At 35.0% G+C, this 24,904-nt stretch overlaps 1 protein-coding gene across 11 annotated transcripts in view; it reads right to left on the bottom strand.

Annotated features, from left to right (window-relative positions):
• Window positions 1–24,904, bottom strand: part of CEP170 (centrosomal protein 170) — a 98,580-nt gene that overhangs the window by 4,815 nt on the left and 68,861 nt on the right. For 6 of the 11 annotated variants that reach the window (XM_071806203.1, XM_071806210.1, XM_071806211.1 and 3 more), the window contains 7 exons: window positions 20,561–22,390; window positions 16,202–16,252; window positions 14,471–14,705; window positions 9,596–9,773; window positions 8,031–8,198; window positions 7,637–7,725; window positions 1,584–1,677 (listed from right to left, as the gene is read on the bottom strand). In XM_071806203.1, coding sequence (XP_071662304.1) covers window positions 1,584–1,677; window positions 7,637–7,725; window positions 8,031–8,198; window positions 9,596–9,773; window positions 14,471–14,705; window positions 16,202–16,252; window positions 20,561–22,390 — 2,645 coding nt within the window. The remainder of the gene's footprint in view (window positions 1–1,583; window positions 1,678–7,636; window positions 7,726–8,030; window positions 8,199–9,595; window positions 9,774–14,470; window positions 14,706–16,201; window positions 16,253–20,560; window positions 22,391–24,904) is intronic. The other 5 variants (XM_071806209.1, XM_071806213.1, XM_071806207.1 and 2 more) reach the window with 4 other exon arrangements.

Here is a 24,904-nt window from a genome sequence, read left to right as displayed (position 1 = left end):
TAACCCATAGTAGAAACCTATTCTGTACTAAGTAATATAACTTTTGTGAGTGGCAAAGAGATTGATTACCTTGGATTTTACGAAGTCAATATCTTTAAGCAGATGCCACATCTGAGCTGGACATAAACGTCCCAAGGACAAAACAAACATCATTTACAATTGTCCCCTGTTAACTTTTAATAATATTCTGTGGTAATAATAATCACTGCATTTGAATAATGTATTGCTCTGAAAACCGAGCAGAGACTTAAAAATCAGTGCATAAAAACAAACCAAAAAACCAAACCACAACCATACACTTTCAAACAGTGTGAGATGATTTAATACGTTGTAAAAAAAAATTTGTAAAATGTTGAACTTACGAACAATATAGAACTAATAATTTTCTTTTTCCAAATGAGTGCCTAAAACCCCCATATTCGTGGCATTTAGAACATAAAATACTAACCTCTGATCTTATTCTAGAAACGGACAGGATAGGAGAAACTCCTTATATTATAATATTTTTAAAATTTGAAACTTCTGTGAGTAATTTGCTTAATTTAACTCTAAAAAAAACCCAGCAAGAACTGTCAGTGTATCTAATAAATTATAACACTGAGTTATTAATGATTGCTCTTAAGAAATATACTATTCTGTAGAAATCACAGGCCAGGTTTTTAATACTTCCAGGAAAAATCAATCTGGATGAGTTTAATAACTAGTGATGAGGTAACAGAGAAGTGCCAGCCAGGTCAATGCCAGAGGAAGTGTGTTCGCTGCTTCTGAGCAGTTCAGTACAAAGTATGCGAGAAGGAGTTTCCTCTCCCACCTTTCCCTCAGAAAAGAAAGCTGCCTCTCTAAGCTGACATTCTTAACAGCTTGGCACTCCAGACGGGTTAATGTAGCTAGGCTCTCCACCTGCTCGCACATGCAGAGATGTTTTTCAAACTCTGCACTCTGTGTTTAGAAGCAGAGGAGAAGACTATGGGGAAACAACATGTATGCTCCATTCCCTCATGCTGTCACACAGCTGGGTCATGAAATGGCCCTGATTAGGCAGAGGCAGATGACAACATGAGTCAACTAGAGTTGTAGTTATCACTTCCACACAAAATCAACATGATTATTTTTCACTGAGGAGTGCTTTTATTGCAATGTGTCTACAGATTATTTCCATTTACATATAGCAAAACACAACTATTTCTCTAAACATTAATAATCATTATTAATAGTATTAAGTACTGTATATTAAGTATTAATAACCAGTAGGTAATCTTGACATTGTAAAACAAGTTAATTCAAAAGTAATCCAGTATTCAAACTAGTGGTTGTTACCTTTTCTTTTAAGTAGGTATATAGCCTGAACTCCTTTCATTATTTTCTTGATCTGAGTACTTCCCCTGAACAATTACTTAAGATTGTTTCTTTATAAGACAGTAAGTCTCAGCAATTATTAAAGAAGATTAGGTTTATTCTTGAAGTATACTGAATGTCTAAATAAAACCTTTTAAAGATTTTTGCCTTTAGATCATTGAAATAACACATTCCTCTACTATTTAGAAATTAGACCAGAAGCTCATTCAAACCAATGGAATTCATACCATGCTTGATGTTTTCACAATAGGAACTTCACTTTCAGCTCGCAACTTGTTTTCAATTTCTTCCCAATTTCTGTCTTTGTCCTTAAATAGTATTCTAGAAGAAAAAAAAATTCAAGAACAATATGTTTAAAATAGACAAAAATAAAGAAACTGAAAGATTAGATCCTTGATACAAGAAAGCAGGAGAGGGACCATGGAATAAAACTAAAATTTGAAATATTGAAAGCTGACAGAATCCAACCATATAGTTTAAATTTTCAGCCTAGCATACAGGGTTTCAGCAAGATGACTATCATGGACATTAAAATGCTATTTCTGTAAATAAATACTCGCTTAAAATGTTGAAAAGACACAGCTGATTCTTTCCTCCAGCATGGAGACATTTAAAAAAAAAATGTAACTATTTTATAGTAGACAGAGAATTCCCTACTAACACTGCATTGTACAACAACTGCAAAACAAAAGAGAAAGTTTAACAGTTGTAACTAGATGCAAGTATTTACATTCGTATTTTATATTAATTTAATGAAAAATAAAATTCTTCAGAAAATTAAAAGAAAAATGCATTTCATAAAAGTTTTCATTGAAAAGTCTCAACACACAAACTATATAGACATGATTTATTAATATAGATAATTTTTGTTTTCATTGTCATATCATGAATAGCATCTAAACTCTCTACATTTGCAGAACTGAAAAACAACAACAAAAAAGGAATGTGCAGATATTTAAGGTCTGGCTACTAATTTTTTTTTTTTACAGTGACACCATGATAACACCCAGGAGTCCAAATTCACTTCTTTTCTAATTGGTATTTCAGAGTTACAAGTACAAAAATAGGTGCAGTAAAACTGCTAAGCAAAAAACCAAACCAATTTAAAGTACATCTTAAAGAAGTTATTAGTGTAGGTAGGTCTCTGAGGAAATAATTTTTAAGCTGGAAATTCACGATACCTTACATTTCATAAAGACTAAGAATTTGAAAGAAATCTAGAGACTTATTACTACTTTTCTGTTAATCTTTCTTCACTTACTTAAACCCTATAGAAAATCCCACTGTCTATTATCAACCTGTGAAGAAAGTCTAGTTTTTCCAAACATACAGGCTGTATTATCCTATCTGCACATAGATGTCTGTAGACAGCCCATCCTGAAGCAGCTTTAACTCATCTTTGAGCTCTTCACTCACTGCTGCTTCAGAACATGGTTTTGTCAGATGTTGCACTGAGAGGAAGTGCTGCTCTCACAATATGATGTCATGGGATGGAAGCAAATGACACTTCTGCAAGTGATTTTCATGTATTAAAGTACAAAGCATACAAAGAATAAACATTATACATACTTATTGGGGGAAGAAAAATATAAATTAAAAGTAATCAAAATTACAGTGAAAAAAACAGGACACACTTTCTGGCCTCAAGTAGTGCCATCATTGTGTAACTAAGCTGATCATCAGAGACCTGACAAGATTGCTTTTATGTTCTGGAAGGGAGTGCAAAAGCTTGAAGCCATAAAACTGCAAACCTGAACGCTAGAAAGTACAATCACAATGGAAAATTTAGGACTTGCCTGACACTGACGAGTTTAAATAATTAAAAAGCAGAGCAAATTAAATCCTTTTTGGATCTTACAATAAAACAAGATAAGCAACACCTGGAAATATTTTCATTCAGTATACAGAGAATGTTATGCAGCTATACTTGCCAGATTTTAATAGGATTTATATTATTCTGGAAATCAGCAGGAACATGGAAAATAAAACTTTATTTAGCAGTAAACAGAATTAGTAGGAAAAAATATAGAAGTTACTGCGACACTTCCTGTTATTTTCATTTACCTTCTTGCTCATGCTATATTAAAGTACTTCTACCTTTATGTGATTAATGCCTCTGCTTATGTATGTGGTATTTTCAGTCTTTATTTTAGAGATGGTGTTCTTACATCTCTTTTACAATTTGACAGCTTTCCATTTCATAGGTCATTTTATTAAAAAAAACAAGAGGAGAAAAACAAAAGCAGTAATTTTTAAAAAGTTATTATTTCCACTATAAAGTGGACAGGGTGATCTGGTTTTGCTCTAACTTTAGCCAGACTATTTCCTTTTTACAACATTTTTTTCAATTCTTCATTTAGTACATTTTAACCTCCCAGGGGTCTTCATCTCTGTCTCCTTTGCTCCTTCTCCTCCCAACCATACTCTTTATATTCAAATAACATATTTATAAATGCTTGCCCTTTTCTGCTCTTGCCATTCCCAGTCTAACTTTCTGGGGTAAATCTGCGTGAAATTTCTTACTTGCTTGTTCCAGTCCCCATTTTTCTTTCACTGCACTTTGCAGGATGCAGAGCAAACTGCAGAGTCTGACAAGTAGTGCCTGCACTGACTTGAATGCTTTGCCTAGATTTCCCCTGACTGAAGAGGTACTTGCCTGCTACAAAGCAAGCCAGTAACACTGCATTCACATTGTAGAGCGCCAATTAAATCATGTTGCTCTTCTCACTTCAAAACCTACATACCTCTTCCTCCATAATCTCAAAAATTCCTGCAAACTCATTATAACATATAAAAGACAGAAAAGCAAACAAACTACCACCACATTAATTTTTTAGCAACAAATGGGTTAGGAGATACATGGTAAGACTGCTGCAGAATTTTTAAATATAATGTACACCAGCAGATAAAAACCTGGTTACACAACGTAATGAATAAAGAAATATTAGAAAAAAAAGTAACTTAGCAATACACAAAGCTATGACTTTATCCTGAAGAAAATTACAACTATATAGAGGATTTGGTGAAAGGAAAGGACCAGGCACTGGTTCAACCAGAACACCACACTAGGGCTTGGGGAAAAAAATACAATAACAAAAGCCCCACTAAACCCAAAATAAAACAGTGTGGCCAGCACTGGGAGAAGCCAGAGACGAATACAGTCTTGAAGGCTTCTCTCAATCCTATTTCTGAACTCAGTGGAACTTGGGACATTATCTAAAAATTGGAAATCAGAAACAGCAGCTCTAATTAACTGGGGAAGAAACTAGTCAAGCAAAAAGATATATATTTCCTTTTATCATCATATTAATTTATTTTAATGACTGTTTTATTTTATGATAGATCTGCTGATCAAGAATGACTGAAAATGTTTATGTTCTTAATATAAATTTTAGCCAAAGTGAAACTGGTTCATTTGTAAAGCTAGCTATTGCAGCTAAAATGTAACAGTAGGAAGGGTGTTTGCATTCACAGGAAGGGTGTCTTTCTCCATTTGGACCCCAATGGGAAGGATGCAATTTCTTCAATATGTACGATGCAATCTGTAAGGAGTGTAATTGCCTCATACTGTCTGTGTTCTCTGGAGAGAGGTTTACATTCATGAAGAAGAAAATGTGAGAAAGGACCTTGAAAACCCAGTCAGGCTTACTCTCACTGCTGCCCCTATAAATTTCTCCTCTAAGGTTCAAGTACTTTGGAAAAAATACACAACTGCTGGCTGGACAAATCCTGATTGATTCTCATTGTATCTGTTTGGGGCAGAAATTTTAACTGGCTTAACTCCAGTAAAAAGTATAGAAGCAGACCAGTTGGCTGAACTTGTATAATCAAAACAAAGCTAAGATCAAGTCTGTAATATGTTCTAGCTGCCTTATATGCTCTCTAAAAACAATTCTAAAACTGTTGTTGCTTTTCTGATTCAAAATACTAGTGATGTTATGAATAACATCATATTATTCAAATCCATTCTAAGTGGCAGGAAAAGGAAGTTTTGATCATAGCTCTGGGGAATATGCTAAATAACTGCTTATTAATTCAAGTTTCCCCACTATGTTTTCATAGAAATATGCAATGACACTATATTTACATGTATATAAAATGTTTATAGGTATGCTTATATTATTACATCCTACATGATCGTCATTATTACCTTCATTACAATGTAGCCAAATTACCTTTTAAGCTCAGAATATTAATCAGAAAAGTGCAAGACTTGTTTTTTATAGTTACCTGCTTTTTTCAGAATGAATTTGCATACATAAATTTGTTTCAACTCATTGTACTGAAGTCAGTCTTCTAAGTGAACTACAGTTGTGCTGGCAACATAGTCACAGAAACTGCCAACCATCAAGAAAAATCGGCATAACGAAAGAGTACCTACTATACTGCTTCTGAGGAATTTAAGATACATATCATCCTAGATGTCTACCACAAATAAGTCAGTAAATAAGCAAGATTCTTGTTCCAATGATGCATCTTTAAAAGGAGAAAAAATATATTGGTAAGCAGAGTTCTTCACGGATGTCACTGTATTTTTCCAGATAATTATGTGCAAAACTTAACTTCATGTAATATTTTGTTTCTATGTCCAAATTTCAAACACCATTTAAAATTACTTTCAAAGAATGGTCATGCTTAAGTATCTCTTTGTATGTATTTAATTGCTCATCATTTGAGATCAGCTATTAAAGTAAATGATAGCATGCACTCAGAGGTTGATTACACTTCAACAGTTTCTGAACTTTCGCAAAATTTGTAATAAATTCTGCATAATGAAGTTGATCTCTGTTAATTTGGCACAGGTTTTGAGAGTAACCATATTGCACAACACCTGCATTTCACAAACTCGTATGTATCCAAATCTTACAAGGTAAAATACATTTACGTCTTTTCTTTAAGGATATTCAAATAAATAGTGGGATACATAAAAGAATGTATTGGGAGAAACCAAAGAGGGAAAGGCAGCCAACGGCCTATTTCCAATATTATAATCCTGTAGCCCCCAAATGGTGAGTTGGAAAAAGAAAAATGAGATGAATATCAGTCCAAGAACATATTCTGAGATAGTGGGAATAAAGTACTCACAAATGTTACCTGTAACCACCAGTAAAAACACACAGAAAACCTTAGAACAGAAATAATTAGAATATACTGCAGGCTTTTGAAGTCTTAATTCTTCACTCAGTGATGCGCTCCTACTAGAGAGACCGGGACTAGAAATGGCAGATAACCTGTAGTTTTTACCAATTTATAGATATATTTTTTTTGGTACTCCCACAAGAATATAACCTTCAGATATGTCAGTATTTTCCTGCTTTTACTAGTTACATCACCCTATGGTGAAATAAATTTGTGATCTGATGATTTATTTGTCACCCATCTAAGATTTCAATATCTAACACTTCCTAGACAAACTAACCAATCTAGAAAACTACATGCAGTTCAGCCAAATCTCTTTCTTATTTTTAATACACTATTTTTAAATTTTTACTATTTTACTGTTTCTACTATTTTTAAATTATTAACTGCACAAAGACATGAAGGAGGACACATGAATTATACAATCTGATCTTTGTATTTAGAATTTTTATTTATTCTACTCAAAGTGTTCATCAAATGGTTGTACACTCACTCAAGTGAAATGGAGCTGTTGGTACAGCAACATGTTCTCATTTTTGACATGTATATACTTCCTGTTAGCTACTATGACATTTTATGCAGGAATCTATCTATGCAGGCATTTTCAATTAAATATAAGAGATGGTTGCATCTGTTGCTTTAGATCTCAATAGTGACAACACTGTCTCCAGAGCAAGTTCTTTTTCAGAAGGATTTACTGAAACTGCTCTTCTCTGTTTTTCTTCCTAACCGGGGTGATCCTTACAACAATTTGACAAATGTACAGGGTCTGGTTTTACAGTTCAGTAACATTTTAACCTTATCTGCTAAGGAAGGGAGTTTTACAAGACTTGCATACAGGTCATGTAGATTTTGTACAACATTTGTATGTGTTGGAACAGCTCCTTTGCTGGAAGTATGATGGATATTGTTCTGTCCATAGAAACTTTGCTGATATTTATCTTCACATAATGTGAAATACACACAAACAATAATGGAAAAATTATTCATTCCAAATCTTTCTGAAAACTAAAAAAACCATAGGCAACATTACTTTTTTTAAAACACAAGCTGCTACTAAATACATTTCCTTTATCTGTGTTATGCATTGGTGATGAGAGCAGAACGTTTTCCGTAATAACAAGAATTTTTACAAACTCACCTGATTTTGCCAGCTGTTTTGTCTATGGATTGTCTTATCTTGCGAGAAAACTGGAAGACTGAGGACAACAGCAAACTGTCCCCCATAACCTGCAATAGTTTTTTAATAAAAAAGCATATTATTAGTTTAATGGGAATTAAATACAAATAATTATATATATTTTGAAAGCTTTTTTTAACTTTAAAAAAACATAATTGTGTTTTAATTAGTATCATATACAAACAAACATATTTTAACATTTTGGAAATTATATGATACACAAATATTTTTCCAGTATTAATGCTACCTGTTACAGGTAGGAAAGAAAGAATAGTGCCTAGAATTTTAAGTGGGGAGACAACAGCAAAAGCTTAAAATAGACACATTACCAAAGACAATCCTGCTGTGTACTTACCTCATCTCTGCTCCAAGTCCTTCTCCGGGTAATTGTTGGGGGATCAAGTGCATCTGTTAGCTGAGGTCTAGGATCATTAGTCCGACCATTCCCCTCTGGTGGTTTGGCATGCACTAGTGGAGGAATTTTTCTAAAATTGAGACTTTCATCAAACACTCGGTCAACCAACTGGGGGGGTAAAAGAAAAATGCAGTTTATGACATCTACTATGTACACACAAGGTCAGATCAATTTTCTTCCTTATGAAACAGTTTACAAGAAGACTATCAAATAAAAATCATCCTGTTGCCTTGGACAGTATAAAATGATGTATCTCTTATGCAACAATTCCTTGTCTTTTTTCATATGCCAGACATAGATGGCAAAATTAGACTACCACACAGAAATTTTGCTTACAGGCAGGTAACATAACAGTTACCTATAAACTGGTATTGAATAATTTATTCCTTTGATTAATGGAAAATATCTGTGAAATTAAGTACAGTACTATAAAATTTAGGTTTTCTCCCAGATTAGTCATAATGTTACAGAAATACCTATACCTACGGAAAGGAGATACTGCCACCTGCAGTAGTAAGGACACACTGTACAATAATTTAGAAGAAAGTGATTTTTTAGTAATACAAAAATCGGGGTGGTCTAACTGGACCTGAGAAAATGAGCATTTTACTTCCTTACAGTTCAGTCATAAATCCATGAGAATTAAAAACAAAGTCTATGTGAGTGCAGTTACAGTTTTTCTGAGTACACAACTCACATAGATTTCTTATCAGTGTTTATCTTTTTTTTTTCCACAGAAAAAGACCATTTTATACTAAACACAGTAAACTTATGTTTTATCCAAACTTTATGCACACAAAAATGAATAAACACATTTTGAAAGGAATACTATGAAGAAAAAAATGCAATAAACTTTTACAACTTATTAGGATAAATTGTAATATGGTAGAAAGTGATGATTAAAATTCAGATTAACATGTTCACCAGCATTAGACCTGTGAGGGTTACCAGAACAAGTTAGTCAATATATTAATGGAGCAGCACACCAGAGACAGTCAAAGAAAAAAATAATTATTAGAAGCACAAGTCAAATTCATTTCAAGGCAGTTTTTGATAATGTTATTAACAACAAAAATCTAAAGTTATTTTTGACTGATGGTACCTAAGTATTTCAATGTTCAGAAGACAAAACTTTAATGTCACCTGTGGAAAAAGGGACTTTTTTGTTTTTAATAGCTATGCAAAGTATTAAATGTATATACATTCATATATATTTGTGCATGCACACTAGTATGCACTTAGATACCCAGTAGTATCTAAGGCTTCAGACAAGCAAGAAATGAGTAACTATCTTGTCCTGTGTTTCGTGGAAAAAAAAAGAGATAGATAGTATGCATCCTTTTGACAAGCTGTGTTCATAGAATAATTTCTGGGTTGTTTGTTGAAATGTAAAGGAACTTTAAATCAAAACACAATGTAGAGAGCATGCATAGGGATTGAGTGGAAATAACTAAAAAAAGCTATGCAAAATGCTAAAAGCAAAAGAAATAAAGAAAAGGAAGAACCTTATGCATTTCTCCATGAAGATCTCCTACCTCTTCTCTAGTGTCTATGGCAGAGCCAGGGGTGGTGGCAGCAGTGCTTACTGTGGTACTGGGGGCAGTGCCTGATGAAGTCACTGAATCTATCTCTCCTGCTACATCGTTGATTTCCCGTGCGATGAGAGCCAGATCTTGACTGATCCTAGTAATAAAGAGAGTGTTACATTCTCCCCTACACATACTTCTGGACCAGTAGAGCCCAACCTGCAGCCTTTGAGCTTCTAAGTTCTAGTTCCTGCTAAGTTTGCTATGAAAATGTCTCTGCCCTTCTAAATGTGAAGTTTATTTCTAGAATCATAAAAGAAAATTTTAACTGAAGCTTTTAATAACGTGCCTTTCTAGGGGAAGAAGGTAGAAAGTGATCTCAAAAGATCTCAAACATCCCTGTTTTCCTTCTGGGATTCTCAAGCAGAGATGTGTGCAACATGCAGTAGATCCAATCTATGGGGTGCACTAGAAATGCACTGAAAATACTGCACAGATGACCCGTGTACATGCAGTAAACCTGAAATGTCCAGAACACATTTACAGTCTACCTACTTGCAAAGAATTTCTTCAGGACCTCTGGCTATATAGCAGCCCTGCAGCTTGCTCATATCAAGCTCCTTACATGTCTGAAATTCCAGACCAGTACCCTAAATCCTCAAATTTAATCAAGACAAGCCTTCTAGTTAGAAAAACAAAACATGCCTGTAAAAACTTGGATATGACAGCACTAAGCAAATACACCTGAATTCTCAGCTGAAGATTCCTTTTCCTTTCTTCTGATCTGCCACATCAGAAAATATAGCTCTGCTCTGTATTCAGCTCAGCACAGGGAGGAAGCCTGCCTAGCTCTGCTTGTGCTACTCCTGCCTAAGATGCTCCAAAAGAAGATGGGAAAAAAGCCCAAAACAAAACAAAAACAGACCCAAAAAGCAAAAGCTCTCTACATCTATGGCATCCTGAATCTCCAGCTTGGATCAGGCAGTTCAGAAAACCTAGAATTCAGAGCAGCCATACAAGTGAACCCTTGTCATACTTCTGTCTGAGAGGACTGAAGGCAGAGAAGTTAACAGTGCTAATTCTGCACTACCAAGGACTCCAAACAGCAGCACCGGCCACTTAAGTGGAAGGAGTTGTACAGCCATGTGACAACCATGCACACCATGCTGGTCACCGCTTCTTAAAGGTGAGCTTCTTTCTGCTCTTTATTTTCACTTTGTCTTCAAGTCAAAAACAATAGATATCATTGACCTAGAGATAGTTTAAGATGGAGTGAGCAGAATTGAAACTAGAAAGGCAAACATAATTAGAGAAATTTCCAGTCAAATTCCAACAATGGATTTTGTGGCAGCGATTTACCATGAAGTGCAACCTTGTGCAGCATAGATATACATATAACTGGGATAAGGCTGTAGAAGAATATGCAGCAATTACCCATGACTCCTCAAGACAGTATTTCTAAATTCAAACTAGCAAAGACTGGAATACTAAAGCAGAAACCAAGTAAATTGTTCATTTTAATAAATTAAAATATGGTAAGTGCCTTTTTCACATTAATTAATTTAATCTAATTACTGCATACTTGGGATCAATTTTAATTTATATTTCATACTCATATATAAATACATACCATTAAAACTCCAAGGTTTGAGCTCATATTCTAAGTACTAGAGATATCAGAGAAAACACCTACTTCCTTTGTTTCACACAACCATATAACTTTTTTTTTTTGTAAATAGAGAAATTGTTAGTAATCATATTGGAATGTCTGTGACAAATTTTGGTATTTAATGAATAGTTGTGAAGAAAGTAAAAGCTAGTAAATTTCAATTATCAGTAAATCCTCCAAATGACAAATGTCATTAAATACCATAATCAAAATAGTATACCAATCATTAAGACTTAACCCTCCACAGAAATCCAGAATGCTTCAATATGCCACAACCACTTTGACTGAGCTCTTGCCACGCAATCAAAACTACAGAAAACGTCAGATGTCTACATAAAGATGAATTCAAATGAAGAAGCCTGAAAATATCATAGTAAACAACTTTAGCATGGATGGCAAGCAACTTGTTTAGACAATCACCATAGTCAAACACTAGTCAAGTGAGCAAAGTCTGGAATTAGTTTCAATGTGACAGTGAGCTATAGTCAGTACTCAACGTTTCCATATAGAACAATATAGGCAGAGAACTAACACAAAAGCACTATGAAAAAGAAAATTATAAACCAGCTGAGAGTTGGGCCTGACTTTTCATAAATGAAGTTTTCAAGTCATTCGACATTTACTTTTAGAAACAGAAACTATTGCTTAAATATAAGGAGCATGTCTTGTAAAACTAAGGAGAAGAGGCTTAGGCTTTAGGTACACACCATCTACTCTGTCTCAACTGTAGGCTGCTTTGCAGATTTCCACTGCTTCCTCTGTCAGACCTAGTAATAATACAAGGCAAATCAATTCAGGGAGGCGAAACTAAAATAAACCTCAAATTCTCTAATGCCCCAACCTTCTCCTGGAAATGTTGCTATTAGATTTGCTCAGTGAGCAGACTCACTACCCAGTTACATAATGGACAGACACGGTTTCCAACACAAGTGAAAAGGTGACAATACAGGACTTGGGATGGGGAGAGCATGACCATGTTTTTCTACAGCAAGCAATTCTAGTTCCTATTTACCTCTACTCAAAGAATACCCACACTATTAGAAAAAACATGATTACACAGGAATACTTCTAAGATATCTGTAATAGTTTGGAACTGCTGGATTACCAAAAAAATTTAACACTTTGTCTACCATGTCCCACAGCCTACACTGAGTCAGTTTATTTTGTAATGATATTTTAAAATCCTTAAATAAAAGATATGTGAAGCTCCTGTCATTCTTAGGGTGTATGTTCCCTCCAGGCCCAAGTGGTTTTAGATCAAATTTAGTTATTCCATTAAGTTTTTTTAAACATCTTTTTAATATCTGTCAATTGTAGAGGCTGTGAGAAGTGCAAACTGGGTCAATCTTGGAAGACCAGTCAAAATATAATATGATGGTAACATGGATGCAGTAAAATGTTTGTAATACAGTCTCTACACTACTTTCAGCTGCATATTTATTTAATGAAATACTTATCTTTACACCTGTCTAATAACTTACTCAACAACAACAAGAAATCAACCAATTTTAATGAGAACTATAACTATCTTTTCCTTCTTTTGGAAAAGTCTAAACAGAGTTGAAGGGACTTTGGTCACTGAGGCTGGCCTGAGGGTTGGGAAGCAAACAAAACCCAGGACGGGCAATGATACAGAGGAGACAAGGTTAGCAAGGCAAAGGGAGCAGAGACAAAAATTGTCTTAGAAAGGACAGAAGTTAAATTTAATGCCAGGGGAGGAATACTGTGAATCAGTACAAAGAGATACAGAAGCACAGAAAGGACCAACTAGTGACCTAGAGCAGTGGGGCTCAGCAGAGGCCAACCAAGGGAACTGGTGTTGGAAGCAGTGACAAGAGAAAGCAGTAGTCTGGTATTTCTCAGCTGCTGAGTGCTAGCTTTCTTAACCTTAAGTATGTTCATTTAATGCAGTTTGTGTGAAATTATTATACACAATCACAAACTTGGCAATACTGATTTAAGCCTCTCACCATTTCCCCTGGAAATAAAGAAGCTGAAACATGTAGGCTAAGTACATAGCCTTCAAAACAAATTAAAAAACAGTATCTAAATGAAGAAAATTGTAAGAAGCACAGGGGAAGAAAAAAATCTGCAAAGCCAGTTTAGATTGAGTCATCAATTACTTCCAGTGCCAATCTCTCCCAGATGAGAAAAATGTAGCCAGAAGTTTCAGTGGAAGTTCAGCAGCACTTTTTATAAGGAATAAGTAATATGCTATGGTTATCTTCAGATTTCTTCCTCATATACACACATTCCTCCCTATATCTCTCTTTAAATTTAGGTTCTTGGAAAAAGTTGCTTTAGGAAGATGTCTTTGAACATGTTTACTTTATGATTTATCAAGATGCTATCAGACTCTCTTATGTGTTGTCCCTTTGCACAGACCACACTAGAAATACAATTGTTGAAAAATATTTCAAAAAAAGGAAACAAAAGATAATTAATCACACTAAGGAAAACACAATGCTTCACTTCTGTGAGACAACAGTACTAAGATTAATTTTAAAAGGAAAACACTCTTCTTGTTTAGGCTTCCAATTTAAGTTTTGTGAAAAGGTTCAGAACCTGAACACTGGCATCAGTAGAAGTGACTACCTTGGTTCACTTGAAGTAGAGTTCTGTCAGCAATAATGGAAGGAATTACAATACTAATCTCAGGGACTTGCAACAAAAGAAATCCCTTTTTGGTGAATATATATGATTTAAATAACAAAATATCTAACGTGAAATAATGCCTAGTTAAACCAAAAATGAGAACACAGTCCCTCACATTGTCAAAATCACTTTTTCCTCTCTCCATCACCCATATATTGATCTGAAATTTTACTTCAATATGCATGTAAAGGTAGTACAAAATCTATGGATATACTTCAGCCTCAGGATATACATTATTAACAACTAAGAGTGCAACGTACCTCTGCAAGTCTGACTAATGAAACCAGAAGTTCATATAATGGGATCTCGCTGTAAGTCAGAAATTACTCTCTTTTGTCATTAGAAAGAGATGTGCTGGTAACATGAGTGTTCTGACTATCAGTCTCTCATCAGAAGACTTCAGTTAGTGAATGAAAATGGCAAGTAGGGTGATAAAAAAAATCTGTTAGCTCTCTTTCTCCTGTATATGTACCTGTATAATTGTTGGGTACACGTCTTTGTTAGTTTAGAGGCACTTCTTTAAAACCAACCTTGCTATTTCTTCTCGGTGAGCAGTCCAGTCACGAATGTAGTCTTCCTGCTCCTTTATTCTGTGCTTGAATGTATTGCTACTTTGTGCTGGTGTCCCAGTGCTCTGCAGTCGTGTGGTTTTCAGGGCTGGAGAAGTACGTAGACGGGTATGTTTAGGAGAATTACGGTTTGATCCGAATTCATCTTCTGAGGTGGAAGCATAATCTGTAGGAAAGCGCCTCCATCTTGCGCTTACTAAATTAGTTTAATTATTAAAAAAGAATTATTATTGTATCTTTAATAAGAAAAAAATATTATTTCAGTAACATCACAAAAATACATAACTATTATTTATCAATCCCCAGATACCTCACAAAAGCTTTACTTACTACATCTTAAAAAGAAAGCTACAAAATTTGTGTTAAATAATAAATATTAATAAAAACATAAAACGGATGCTCTTTGTATAATGATGAGTGAAATAAGATGTAAAAGCCAATAATTGTAAGTGATCTCTATTACAAAACAAGGGCCCAATTCATTAACGTTTAAATATATAGTCAGATTGCACTTTTTCTGCAGATTTTTTCCCAAGTTTCATTCAAGGTTTACATGATACACAAAAACCATGAAGGAGGGATGAAGCTGGCACCAAGCCTGGAATGCATGCTTACATAAGGAAAGCATAAAAATCCTAGATGATACATCATGGCTTTAGTACAGAAAATATACAGTAAAATTCATACTGTGTTACAAAAATCATCAGTGCATCTACAAAACCAGCACTCTCAGAGTGAAAAGCATATATTCTCAAGTGTAGTACATAAAGCATATACAGCTATGTTGCTGAAGACAGCCTGAAGTATAAGAGAACTGAAACCAAGCAGAAGGCTGTCGTCACCCTATGAATTACTGAAGTTTAGAAAACAAATTTCAGATATATTGTCCTCAAACATTCATAGCAAGAAGAGGGATTTAGTGCCCAAAAGTCACTGGCATTCATGAGGCTGTACCAATTAGTGAAGTTTTTAAAAGTGTGTGATCACCTCTTGGTCATTTAAAAATAATGGATTCAAGTAATGTATATTACTTCTAATATACAAAAAATATAAAACATATTAATGATTTCTCCTGAAACATTAAAAAAAAAATTACAAATAAAGTATACATCAATAGAAATTTTAGTAACAAATAATGAAAGTAATTTTTAGCTCTGAAAAGATTTGTGTAATCCTCTCAAGGACTGATGTCTAAGCTTACATCCTTTCCCTCATTTTTTTAATTGCTGAAAACAAATATATCCTTGTGTAATTTTTTTCAGTTTAAATGTGGGCTTCAAATTATGACCAGCTCTTTTTTTTTTTCAATATTCTAACTCCACTGAAGAAAATGTTTCCCCACTCACTCACTGTTCTCTTTTTAGAAGTTTCAAACTTGTTTTGATCATAGGGAAGCAGAACATAAGCAGAAAAAGCACATTTCCACACTAATAGCATGCAAGCAATGTGTGACCAAGGTCCAAAGAGCTTTATGAGTTGGGCCCACATTTTATCGTAATATTTGTTTAAATTCTTTGCCCCAGTTCAAATTGTATGCATCAAAAGAAATGTAAAATTTATCTTAAAAGCTTTCGAGTGAGCTAGTTCAGCAACTCAGCACTGTACAATGAGCACATGTAATCATATTTTTAAAAACTAAAAATTGAATGAGAAGTGAAATATCAGAAGCAGATTTGATTTCTAGTACTCTACCACTGTAAGTTTCAACATCAGGATCTGGGTCTGGGAGAAGCTTGGATTTCTCTGTGTACAAAATAGTGTTTTATCATGTTATTTAGTAGTAAAACATTCAGATTAGAAGCATTTGCTTAAATAAAATATAGTGATGAGATAACTCTTAGGTCCTCTTTTCCACCCACACTTTTTAGGAAAAGATTCTTAAATTATATTTTCAATCAAAAATATTGAACTTTGTAAAAGCTTAAACATTTCAGAGATACTAACTAAAATGGCATCAATAACAACTGTCTAGATAGTAGCATAAAATCCATCTACATTTTTTTAAGACCATTAAATTTTAAGGCCCTACATTTTTGTTATTTATATACTATCAACAGGTTTCTCATTAATATGGGGAAAACTTATTGTAGGCTTAACAGTAAAAATCTCAAAGTTGTATGATTCATGAGAAGCAATATCCAAGCATGTTTCCCATTATACATTTGTACATATATGCTTTTAATACTATTTATGAAGCCACAAAACGTCATTGTAGTTTAGGTAGATTTTTGAAAGTTATCATGCAATTAGTTATGTCGGACACCACAGACTCTGAATATCAGTACCAATAACTAGAAAAGCCTCCAAAACCCTGGCTAAAATAACCTGCAGACAAACCTAATTTGGTGACTACTCTGCAAAAAGTATAATGTGTTGGTGACATCTTAAGCTGTCAAGTTTAATGATTTGGACAACATAATCCTGCTTTTAAGATCTGAGGACAGCTTTATTAAGCCTATCCCTCATAGAATACTCCACTCTCATTGATGTCTTTTCAAGGTTCATCTGTTTCAAATATCCTGAAATTTGGTGTTCAGTAGTGCAACAAGACTAAAGTGCAGTTAATAAGGGTTGTTCTCTCGTCTGGTCCTGTTGTTCATATTCCAAATACACAGCTCCTTTTGTAACATCACCCTTAATTTTCCTCCGCAATTACGAAAAAAGGTCTTTGGTCTTCTCTGTTTTCAGGGATCACACTCCACTGTTAGATGATTCAGTGCCTTCATTAAATCTTTCATTGCTTCTGCTATAAAATTACTAATTCTTCTTCAGATGTCTTCAGTGTTGTCAGTTATCATGCCTCCTACCATAGAAACACCCTGGTAATAACTTTAATGCTAGTAATTCTTACCCAAGATGTTCCATTTATCTGCTTGCCCTTTCATTTACAAGTAAGCAATACTTAACTGTATCAAGGATTAAAAAAGATTCTTGAAATTGTGGACTTGCTGACAGATGTGACAATTTGAATGCTATTACCTTGCAATTCTTTTACATGAAATACAAGACAATAAAAAAAATCCAGTGACTGCATATTTTTTTGCCCCCTTTTTAGAGGCATGTTTATCTGAACACTCAAAAATATTTGGGAAACATGGAAACAATTTCCTCTTCGGTAGATTGGATTTAAGAATTAAGATTCTTGTTTAGTGATCTACAACATGGTATCATTCTCTGATGAGAAGACCCACTGAAAATTTTTAACACTTCAACAGCAAGCAGCCTTCTGGTAAAACCAAATGAAACCAAAACAAAAACCACCACCAACAAAACCCAAACGAACAAACAAAAATGACCGAAAAAACCCAAACAAAACCAAAAACCAATCCTGGATTGGTAATGATAATTCATTTTCCAGTCTTCCTAGGTCCAAGAGTGACAAAAATAGATTACTGTTACGCCTTGATTAAATGTACCAGCAGTAAAACATTTAAACAGCTGAGGCACTTTTGTCAGGCTCTTCATTAGTAATTTCTTAAAGTATTAAAATGAATTGTTGACTTTTCTAGACACAAAATTAAATTCAGGAATTACATGCTTTGGATCAAAAAGCTTCTGTTATGTTCCATTTTTATATATTGCATACAAATAAAATTCTATTTAAAAATGTTCTAAAAATGTTTATCTAAGAACAAAATAATAAATAATAATATTAATAACTTGACGTGTTGCGTCGTTATTAGCATCAGGATGCTAACAGGAAAATAGGGATGTAATGTGTAGTGGCCCATATACCATAGGAGAGAGAGATATAATTATATATACACACATTATATAATTATATACACACACACACACTTCTATATATATTAGAAGATTACACCATTTTTAAAGTAATTCAGGTTTTCCTAAAGTATACTCTAAATAGTCCAGGGGGGGGGGGAAAAAAAAAGTATACAATAAGCTTACTGATCCAGATAAAATCAGGAACTCCAAATCTTAAACAGTAGTGATAATATTCTTTACTTACATAGTAACAAGATTTGATTGTTTCATTAAACCATTATTTTGTTCTGAAAGTATCTGACTGTTTTATTAATTGCTTTCAGATTTTCGCCTTTACATTGATTCAGGCTTCTCCCTGATTTGGATACATAAACTGATAAAGCCTTTTATGACAGAAGCTATTTCTACCATACATTTTTCTAACAATGGTTCTTCAAAAATACCTAGCTTATTATGTTGGGGTAGCTCATGAGAAACTCGGAATCATAGGAGATGGCATCTTTTCTCTCTTGAAAACAGTATTTTACACGAGCTACAGTAAAATTTGACTGTGTAATGCAGGTAAATGAAATGAACATTAAACAAAGATGACTGTGATAGATTAACAGACTGAGAAGAGAAAGACACACCCACTCCCCTGACCTGAAGCAGCAAGCCACTTCAATGCAGCAACCTGGGAATAGTTTAGGAAGCATGCAAGAGTTCACAAAGACACAAAACTCAAAATTTGTATAGAGTTTCGTGAAAAATACAAGCAGCAGCAAAATGAAAACACCTGAGCTTTACCTTTTCAAAAATCAGCAATATCACAATGTAAACTAGCTTTAATTATTAAGACACAGTCTTAACAGGCACTTTTCCTTGACCTAGTGTTGGCACTTTAAAGGTTGCACAGATCAATTTAAAACTTCGATTAAAATAGAAAACATGCTGTGTTTCTAATGATATCTTACAGGAAATACTGAGTTTTTCTCTGAAGTTTCCTCTTTTTTTTTTTTTTTCTTTTGTATCCTCGTAGATGCCTGTCGTAATATTAAATCGACTCCACTTTATAGTCCAGTGACCACCTCATTTGTATCTCTACAGAAATCTCTATTCAGATAATAAACGACACAGCCAAAAGGTACCTGTCTGGGGAGTAAAGACTTCTAAGAAGGCACATTTATTATATACAAGCAACAAAAGGGCAGCAGGACTGTGGGAAATGAAAGTATCACAGATGTTTGTATCAACTGTGAATGGGAAGCAGAAAAGGAGAATATATATTATCTCAGAAGCAACACAGAAGACTGAGAGCTATTCTAGTGATTTTTTTCTTAGATTGTGGATTGGCTTCAAATAAGGTCAAGTTGGTAGAATGACAATTCAAAAAGAGGACAGCAGTTTCATATGTTAATTCCACACAAAGTTCACTTATTTAGAAACATCACAATTTTGGTTGATTTAATATTGCTGTTAGGAAAAAAAAAAAAAACAGACTTTCATACTGCTTGCACTTGAAGTGTTACGTTACCTGAACTGTAGGTTAAAATTCATCAATTGTACAGATTTTTCCTTCCATACATAATATAATGTTATAGTAAAGGAACTACGACACAAAAGAAGATCAACATGATTCGGAAATCATGATGAAATCATAAATTGTCATCACTTGGAACAGAGAGCAGAAACTACTCCAAAGTAAGGCAAACATTATAATATAAATTACTTGACAATATTTGGTCAGGTAGTGCTTGTGTATAATTTTTCCATTTTATTACTTCATTGTTATTATTCTTATCAAACAAATTTCACTTTTGTAGTTCAGGAAGCTAATGTTACATTATAATTATCCTACAGATGCTCAAGGTATACCTCAGGGAACACTTGCTGTTTAGTATATTTACAAGCCCATCTTACAGATAAATAATATGTTTTCCCTGTAGTAAGAAGTACTACTAACTTTCTGAAGTTACTATGACCTGAGCAGAGAGATCTCTGCTCTTTTCTTGTACTAATTCAAATCAGTGCTGCCACATTTGAATGCCTCAATACAATTTTTTGTTACTGGTTTCAAGTTAAAAAAATATCCAAAGAGTTAAAGGATCAGAATTTCTTCTCTTTCTGATTTTAAATGAGAAACATTCCCAAGCCCTGCCAATGAAGCCTCTTACTCCAAAATGAAAGACTGCATCAACTAAAACTCAACAAATGTTTCATAAGAACTGTTCCTTAAAAACAAAACAAAACAAAAAATCCACATATGAAAGACATCTAGTTTTTTGTGGTTTTTGTTTTTTTTTTTTTTTTTTTTTTTTAAAGACTAGTTAAAATAATCTCACATACCTGAGGGAGAATTATGAGCTGAAGCCAAAGATTTCGATTTCGAATCTGAAAGTCGAGAAATGCTATTGGCTCGAGTTCTAGCAGAAACTTTACTACTATCTCCTGCTGATGTTAACCTTGCACCACTTCTGATAATAGCTTCTGGGGTACGAGATGAGGCAGTGCTTCTAGTTATTGTTGCTTCAGAATCACTACGTGCTGATAAAGAGCCAAGTCGAGTTCTGCGAGGCTGAGCAAGTAAGTCTATTCTGGAAATAGCTCTCCTCCCTGATGGAGGTTTTGATGTAGAACTTGTAGTGGACACTTCAGAAGCCACTGAAGCCTTATCAGCATCAGCGAGCTCGCTATCTGAGGCTTCACCAAGCCGTGCTCTGCGTAGGAGAGAAGTCCTCGTAGGACGAGGTCTTGGAAGAGTGGTAGATTTACTAGATTGCCCAAGTGCAACAGGAGAGGTTTTTGATTTAGCTGACTTTCCTTCCATTTTGGAATGTAAAAGTTCATCTGCTGAGGCAAATGGAACTCTTCCGTATGATTTGCCAGAGTAGGTTTCCTGGTCAGATGATAAGATATCAGAAATGGCAGAATGAGGTACGCTAGATGTTTGGTCATCATCTGTCAAATCCACTGATGGTTGTCTCATTCTTCCACTGGACTGCACAGCTTTACGAGCATCAGCTCTAGAACCACCATCTGAAGATCGACTTTTAGTTTTCTTTTCCATCTTTTCTCTGGCACTTGTTGCAGAAGATTTTAAAACATCCTTGGAAGGGGAACCAGAGGAACATCTCTCTTTATATAAGGTTGTAAAGCTCTTCCGCTTCTGTGTGGATTTTCTTTCAGTGTCACCAGTAACGAGACTGATTGTGCTGGCTGTATCTACGTCTGATTCTGGTGATATGGAATTATCTCTGTTATAGCTAGGTGTCTCAGGACCTTCATCAGTTTTATTTTCTTCACGCAATTTAGCTTCAAGGAAAGCCATTACAGCTTCTGTATCTTTTAAAATTAGTGTTGTATCTAGACTAGAATCAGTGTCTATTGAATCACTTCTGTCATGCATCCTGTTTGCAGATGCTAAAGGGGCAGCAGATCCACTTTGCTTATTAATGTGAGGAATAAGTTCTATAGGTATATTTGTGCTAGGTTTATCTATCGTAAAGCTACCTTGCCTCACTAATGGTTTTGAAGATTCCTTTTTTTCTCCTCCAGCTGCTTTAGGACTTTGTCCTTTAACAGTCTCCTCATTCTTCCTTCTTTTTCCCTCACTCTGTCCCAACTTCATTTCTGCTTTATCTGTAACATGTCCAGGAGCTTTGTCTTGATTATCCAAAGTTTTGGGTGACACAGCAATCTCCTCCCTACGTTTCTCAACCTCATTTGCAGCAGGTTTTGTAGAGGATAATTTTGTGGGGGTCCAATGTCCTTGCTCCTTTCTTTCTTGTTGCTGAATTTTTGCTAAGGCTTGTTTCACCACAGAAGTTTCTCTGCCAGTTTCAACTCTCTCTTTACTGGAAGAGGTGGGAAAAGAAAAAACTTTGTCTCCAGTAGCTTTTGGTGAAAGACCGTTCATTGCTCTGCTTGACTTCACTATAATTCTGCTGTCAGCATCAGAGGCACGAGCTGCAGCTTCTTTCTCCTGAAGTTCAGTGTCTTGCTTTTCACCTATTTCTGATCTCTGATGAGATGTAGTTTTTGCTTTTGAGCTTTCATTCACTTTCTCCTCTTTAGGAAGCTGTGGAAGTGTCCTTCTCTTTCGCTCACCTTGGCTGGTCACAGAAGCAGCTGAACCAGTGCTTCTAACAGAAATACCAGACTCACTGATGTCTGTGTCTAAAAGAGAAAAAGAAAAAAAGAGCCGAGAAGTCATTCAATACCAAGGTAAATAGAAACATTAAATTCTTAAGATTGTGTAAGACTAATAAAACAACATAAATTAGAACTGAAAAAAGTCACTAGTCCATTCCTCTGTTCAATGGCAAGACCAATTATACTTTGAAAAATGTATGCTTAAAAATATCTCACAAGTTCTTAAAAATCTCAGTTGATGGAGATTTTACTCCTCTTATAACAGTGGAAACCATGAATTACATTAACTACTTCCAAACTATAATAAGTTGTACATAATCAGCTATATTTTTTCGTTTCACTGTTGCAATATATCTTGTAATAAAACCTCAACAAAACCATGTGCTAACATAATTTAGAATAGGTATCTCCTAATTAAGGAGATTACATATATCAAAAGATATTTCTGTATTACTAGAAGTAGAATGTTAAAGTGTCCTACAAAAGAACGGTTCATTCTACACAGTCCAAGGTGTTGATACAGAGTATGTGTTGATAAAAGCAATGTCTAAAAGATTGCAACGGAATTACTGCAATGAACCATTTGTGGTTTATTGCAGAGACGTGACCAGGACAGAAAACGCCATCTTCCAAAAATGTACTTTCTAAAACTAGCACTCTGTAGGGAAAGGGAAGGAGTCATTTCAGAAGCAGGGTGAGAGCGCAAAGACAGAGCAACATCATTTCCTCCTGCTCTGCTAGAAACAGGTAGAATTTCTTTACAAACATGGATAACTTTGGTTGCAATTGAACAACCACCTGTTTTTGTGGCATCTTGGGCTAATTACTACCTTGCTGACACTCTGTGACAGAATACTGGGAAAGGGAACACTTCATGAACATTTGTGTCATTTTCGTAGAGAGATATTGTATTTTTTCCTGCTTCACTGTAGTTTCAGTATGTATGTTCCATAATAAAAAGTGGAGGTTCAAGGAAAATCAATCTGGGAAGACTAATTTCTCTCAGTCATACCTACCAGATCAAATCTTTTACACATATCTCAGCATATAACTTGCTTCTTGGTGAATTTCAAGCAGTCTGTAGTACAAGAAAGGTGTGAAGTTGTTCAGCACTGTCTTTGGCTACATGCATGTTATGTGAAGTTTAACTACCAAGATTTCTAAAGAAAATACAGGCATCTGAGCCAACAAGACAGATTTTGAGTACAGGTCTTTAGACATGCATATCAAATTGTATTTTCACTACATCTTTGGTGCTTGAATGCTTCTGGATTTCTCCTGAAGCATTTTAGAATTCTTGCAGTATGTGTATTCACTATGCAGTATGTGTATGCACTATCCACTTGCTTCACTTAAATAATAAAGTTCTTGTAATGGAAAAAAAAAGCATTAATCTCTCTGAAGATTACTGTTATGTGTCCCATCCGAAAGTGACAATTTAAAACAATACAAAAAAACAGAAGACCACCAAACCCCAATTAACCACGCAAAGGATCAATCTCAAGAGCTATGATTTTAAGCACCCTGTATGTATACCTGATCTGTCCAAGCAGTGCAAAATTTGCTCGATTTCCATTATTCTACGTACAAGTGTATCAGATAATTTAATCCTTCCCCTTTCCTCTCCATTGACTTTCAGTGTCCTATGCAAAGTTCAACTGCTATGAGGGGTGGAAAAGTTACTACAGAAGCTGCAGTTACTGGTAAGAATTCTTCCATGCATTGAGAGAATAAATAAGAAATGTGAACAGTTTAACTAAGGAGAGACATAGCCCTTACATCTGGGACTCACAAGAAAGGTATATGAAGTTGTTCATTGCTGAGGAGAAGGTTCCTATGGTTTTCAAGAAACATGGAAGGTTTTCTGTGTTTCCAAGATAAGGACATATGCTACACTTCAGCTGAATAATGACTGAATAACGAAGTCTCAGGTTGGACTGTTTAACTACCAAACTATTAAAGTCCAATTTGAGGCCAGCACTGAGAAAGATACAAGGAAAGAAACGTACCATGCAGACCAAGCCAAACTGTATTCAAGTGAAATTGTCTTTAATATTAAACTTTTAAAATATTTTTTGTTTTAGTAACAGTATAAGTTGGGGAATGGTCTATTAGAAAGCAGTGTAGGGGAAAGGGACCTGGGGGTCCTGGTGGACAACAGGATGACCATGAGCCAGCACTGTGCCCTTGTGGCCAGGAAGGCCAATGGCATCCTGGGGTGTACTAGAAGCTGGGGGGTCAGTAGATCCAGAGAGGTTCTCCTTCCCCTCTACTCTGCCCTGGTGAGACCACACCTGGAATATTGTGTCCAGTTCTGGGCCCCTCAGTTCAAGAAGGACAGGGAACTGCTGGAGAGGGTCCAGTGCAGGGCAACAAAGATGATGGAGTGGAGCATCTCCCTTATGAGGAAAGGCTGAGGGAGCTGGGTCTCTTTAGCTTGGAGAAGAGGAGACTGAGGGGTGACCTCATTAATGTTTACAGATATATAAAGGGTGAGTGTCACGAGGATGGAGCCAGGCTCTTCTCGGTGACAACCAA

Source organism: Patagioenas fasciata, chromosome 3, assembly GCF_037038585.1.
Source record: "Patagioenas fasciata isolate bPatFas1 chromosome 3, bPatFas1.hap1, whole genome shotgun sequence".
NCBI classification, from domain to species: domain Eukaryota; kingdom Metazoa; phylum Chordata; class Aves; order Columbiformes; family Columbidae; genus Patagioenas; species Patagioenas fasciata.
Note: the sequence above shows the minus strand (reverse complement) of the source record. Positions and strands in the feature narration are given on the sequence as shown.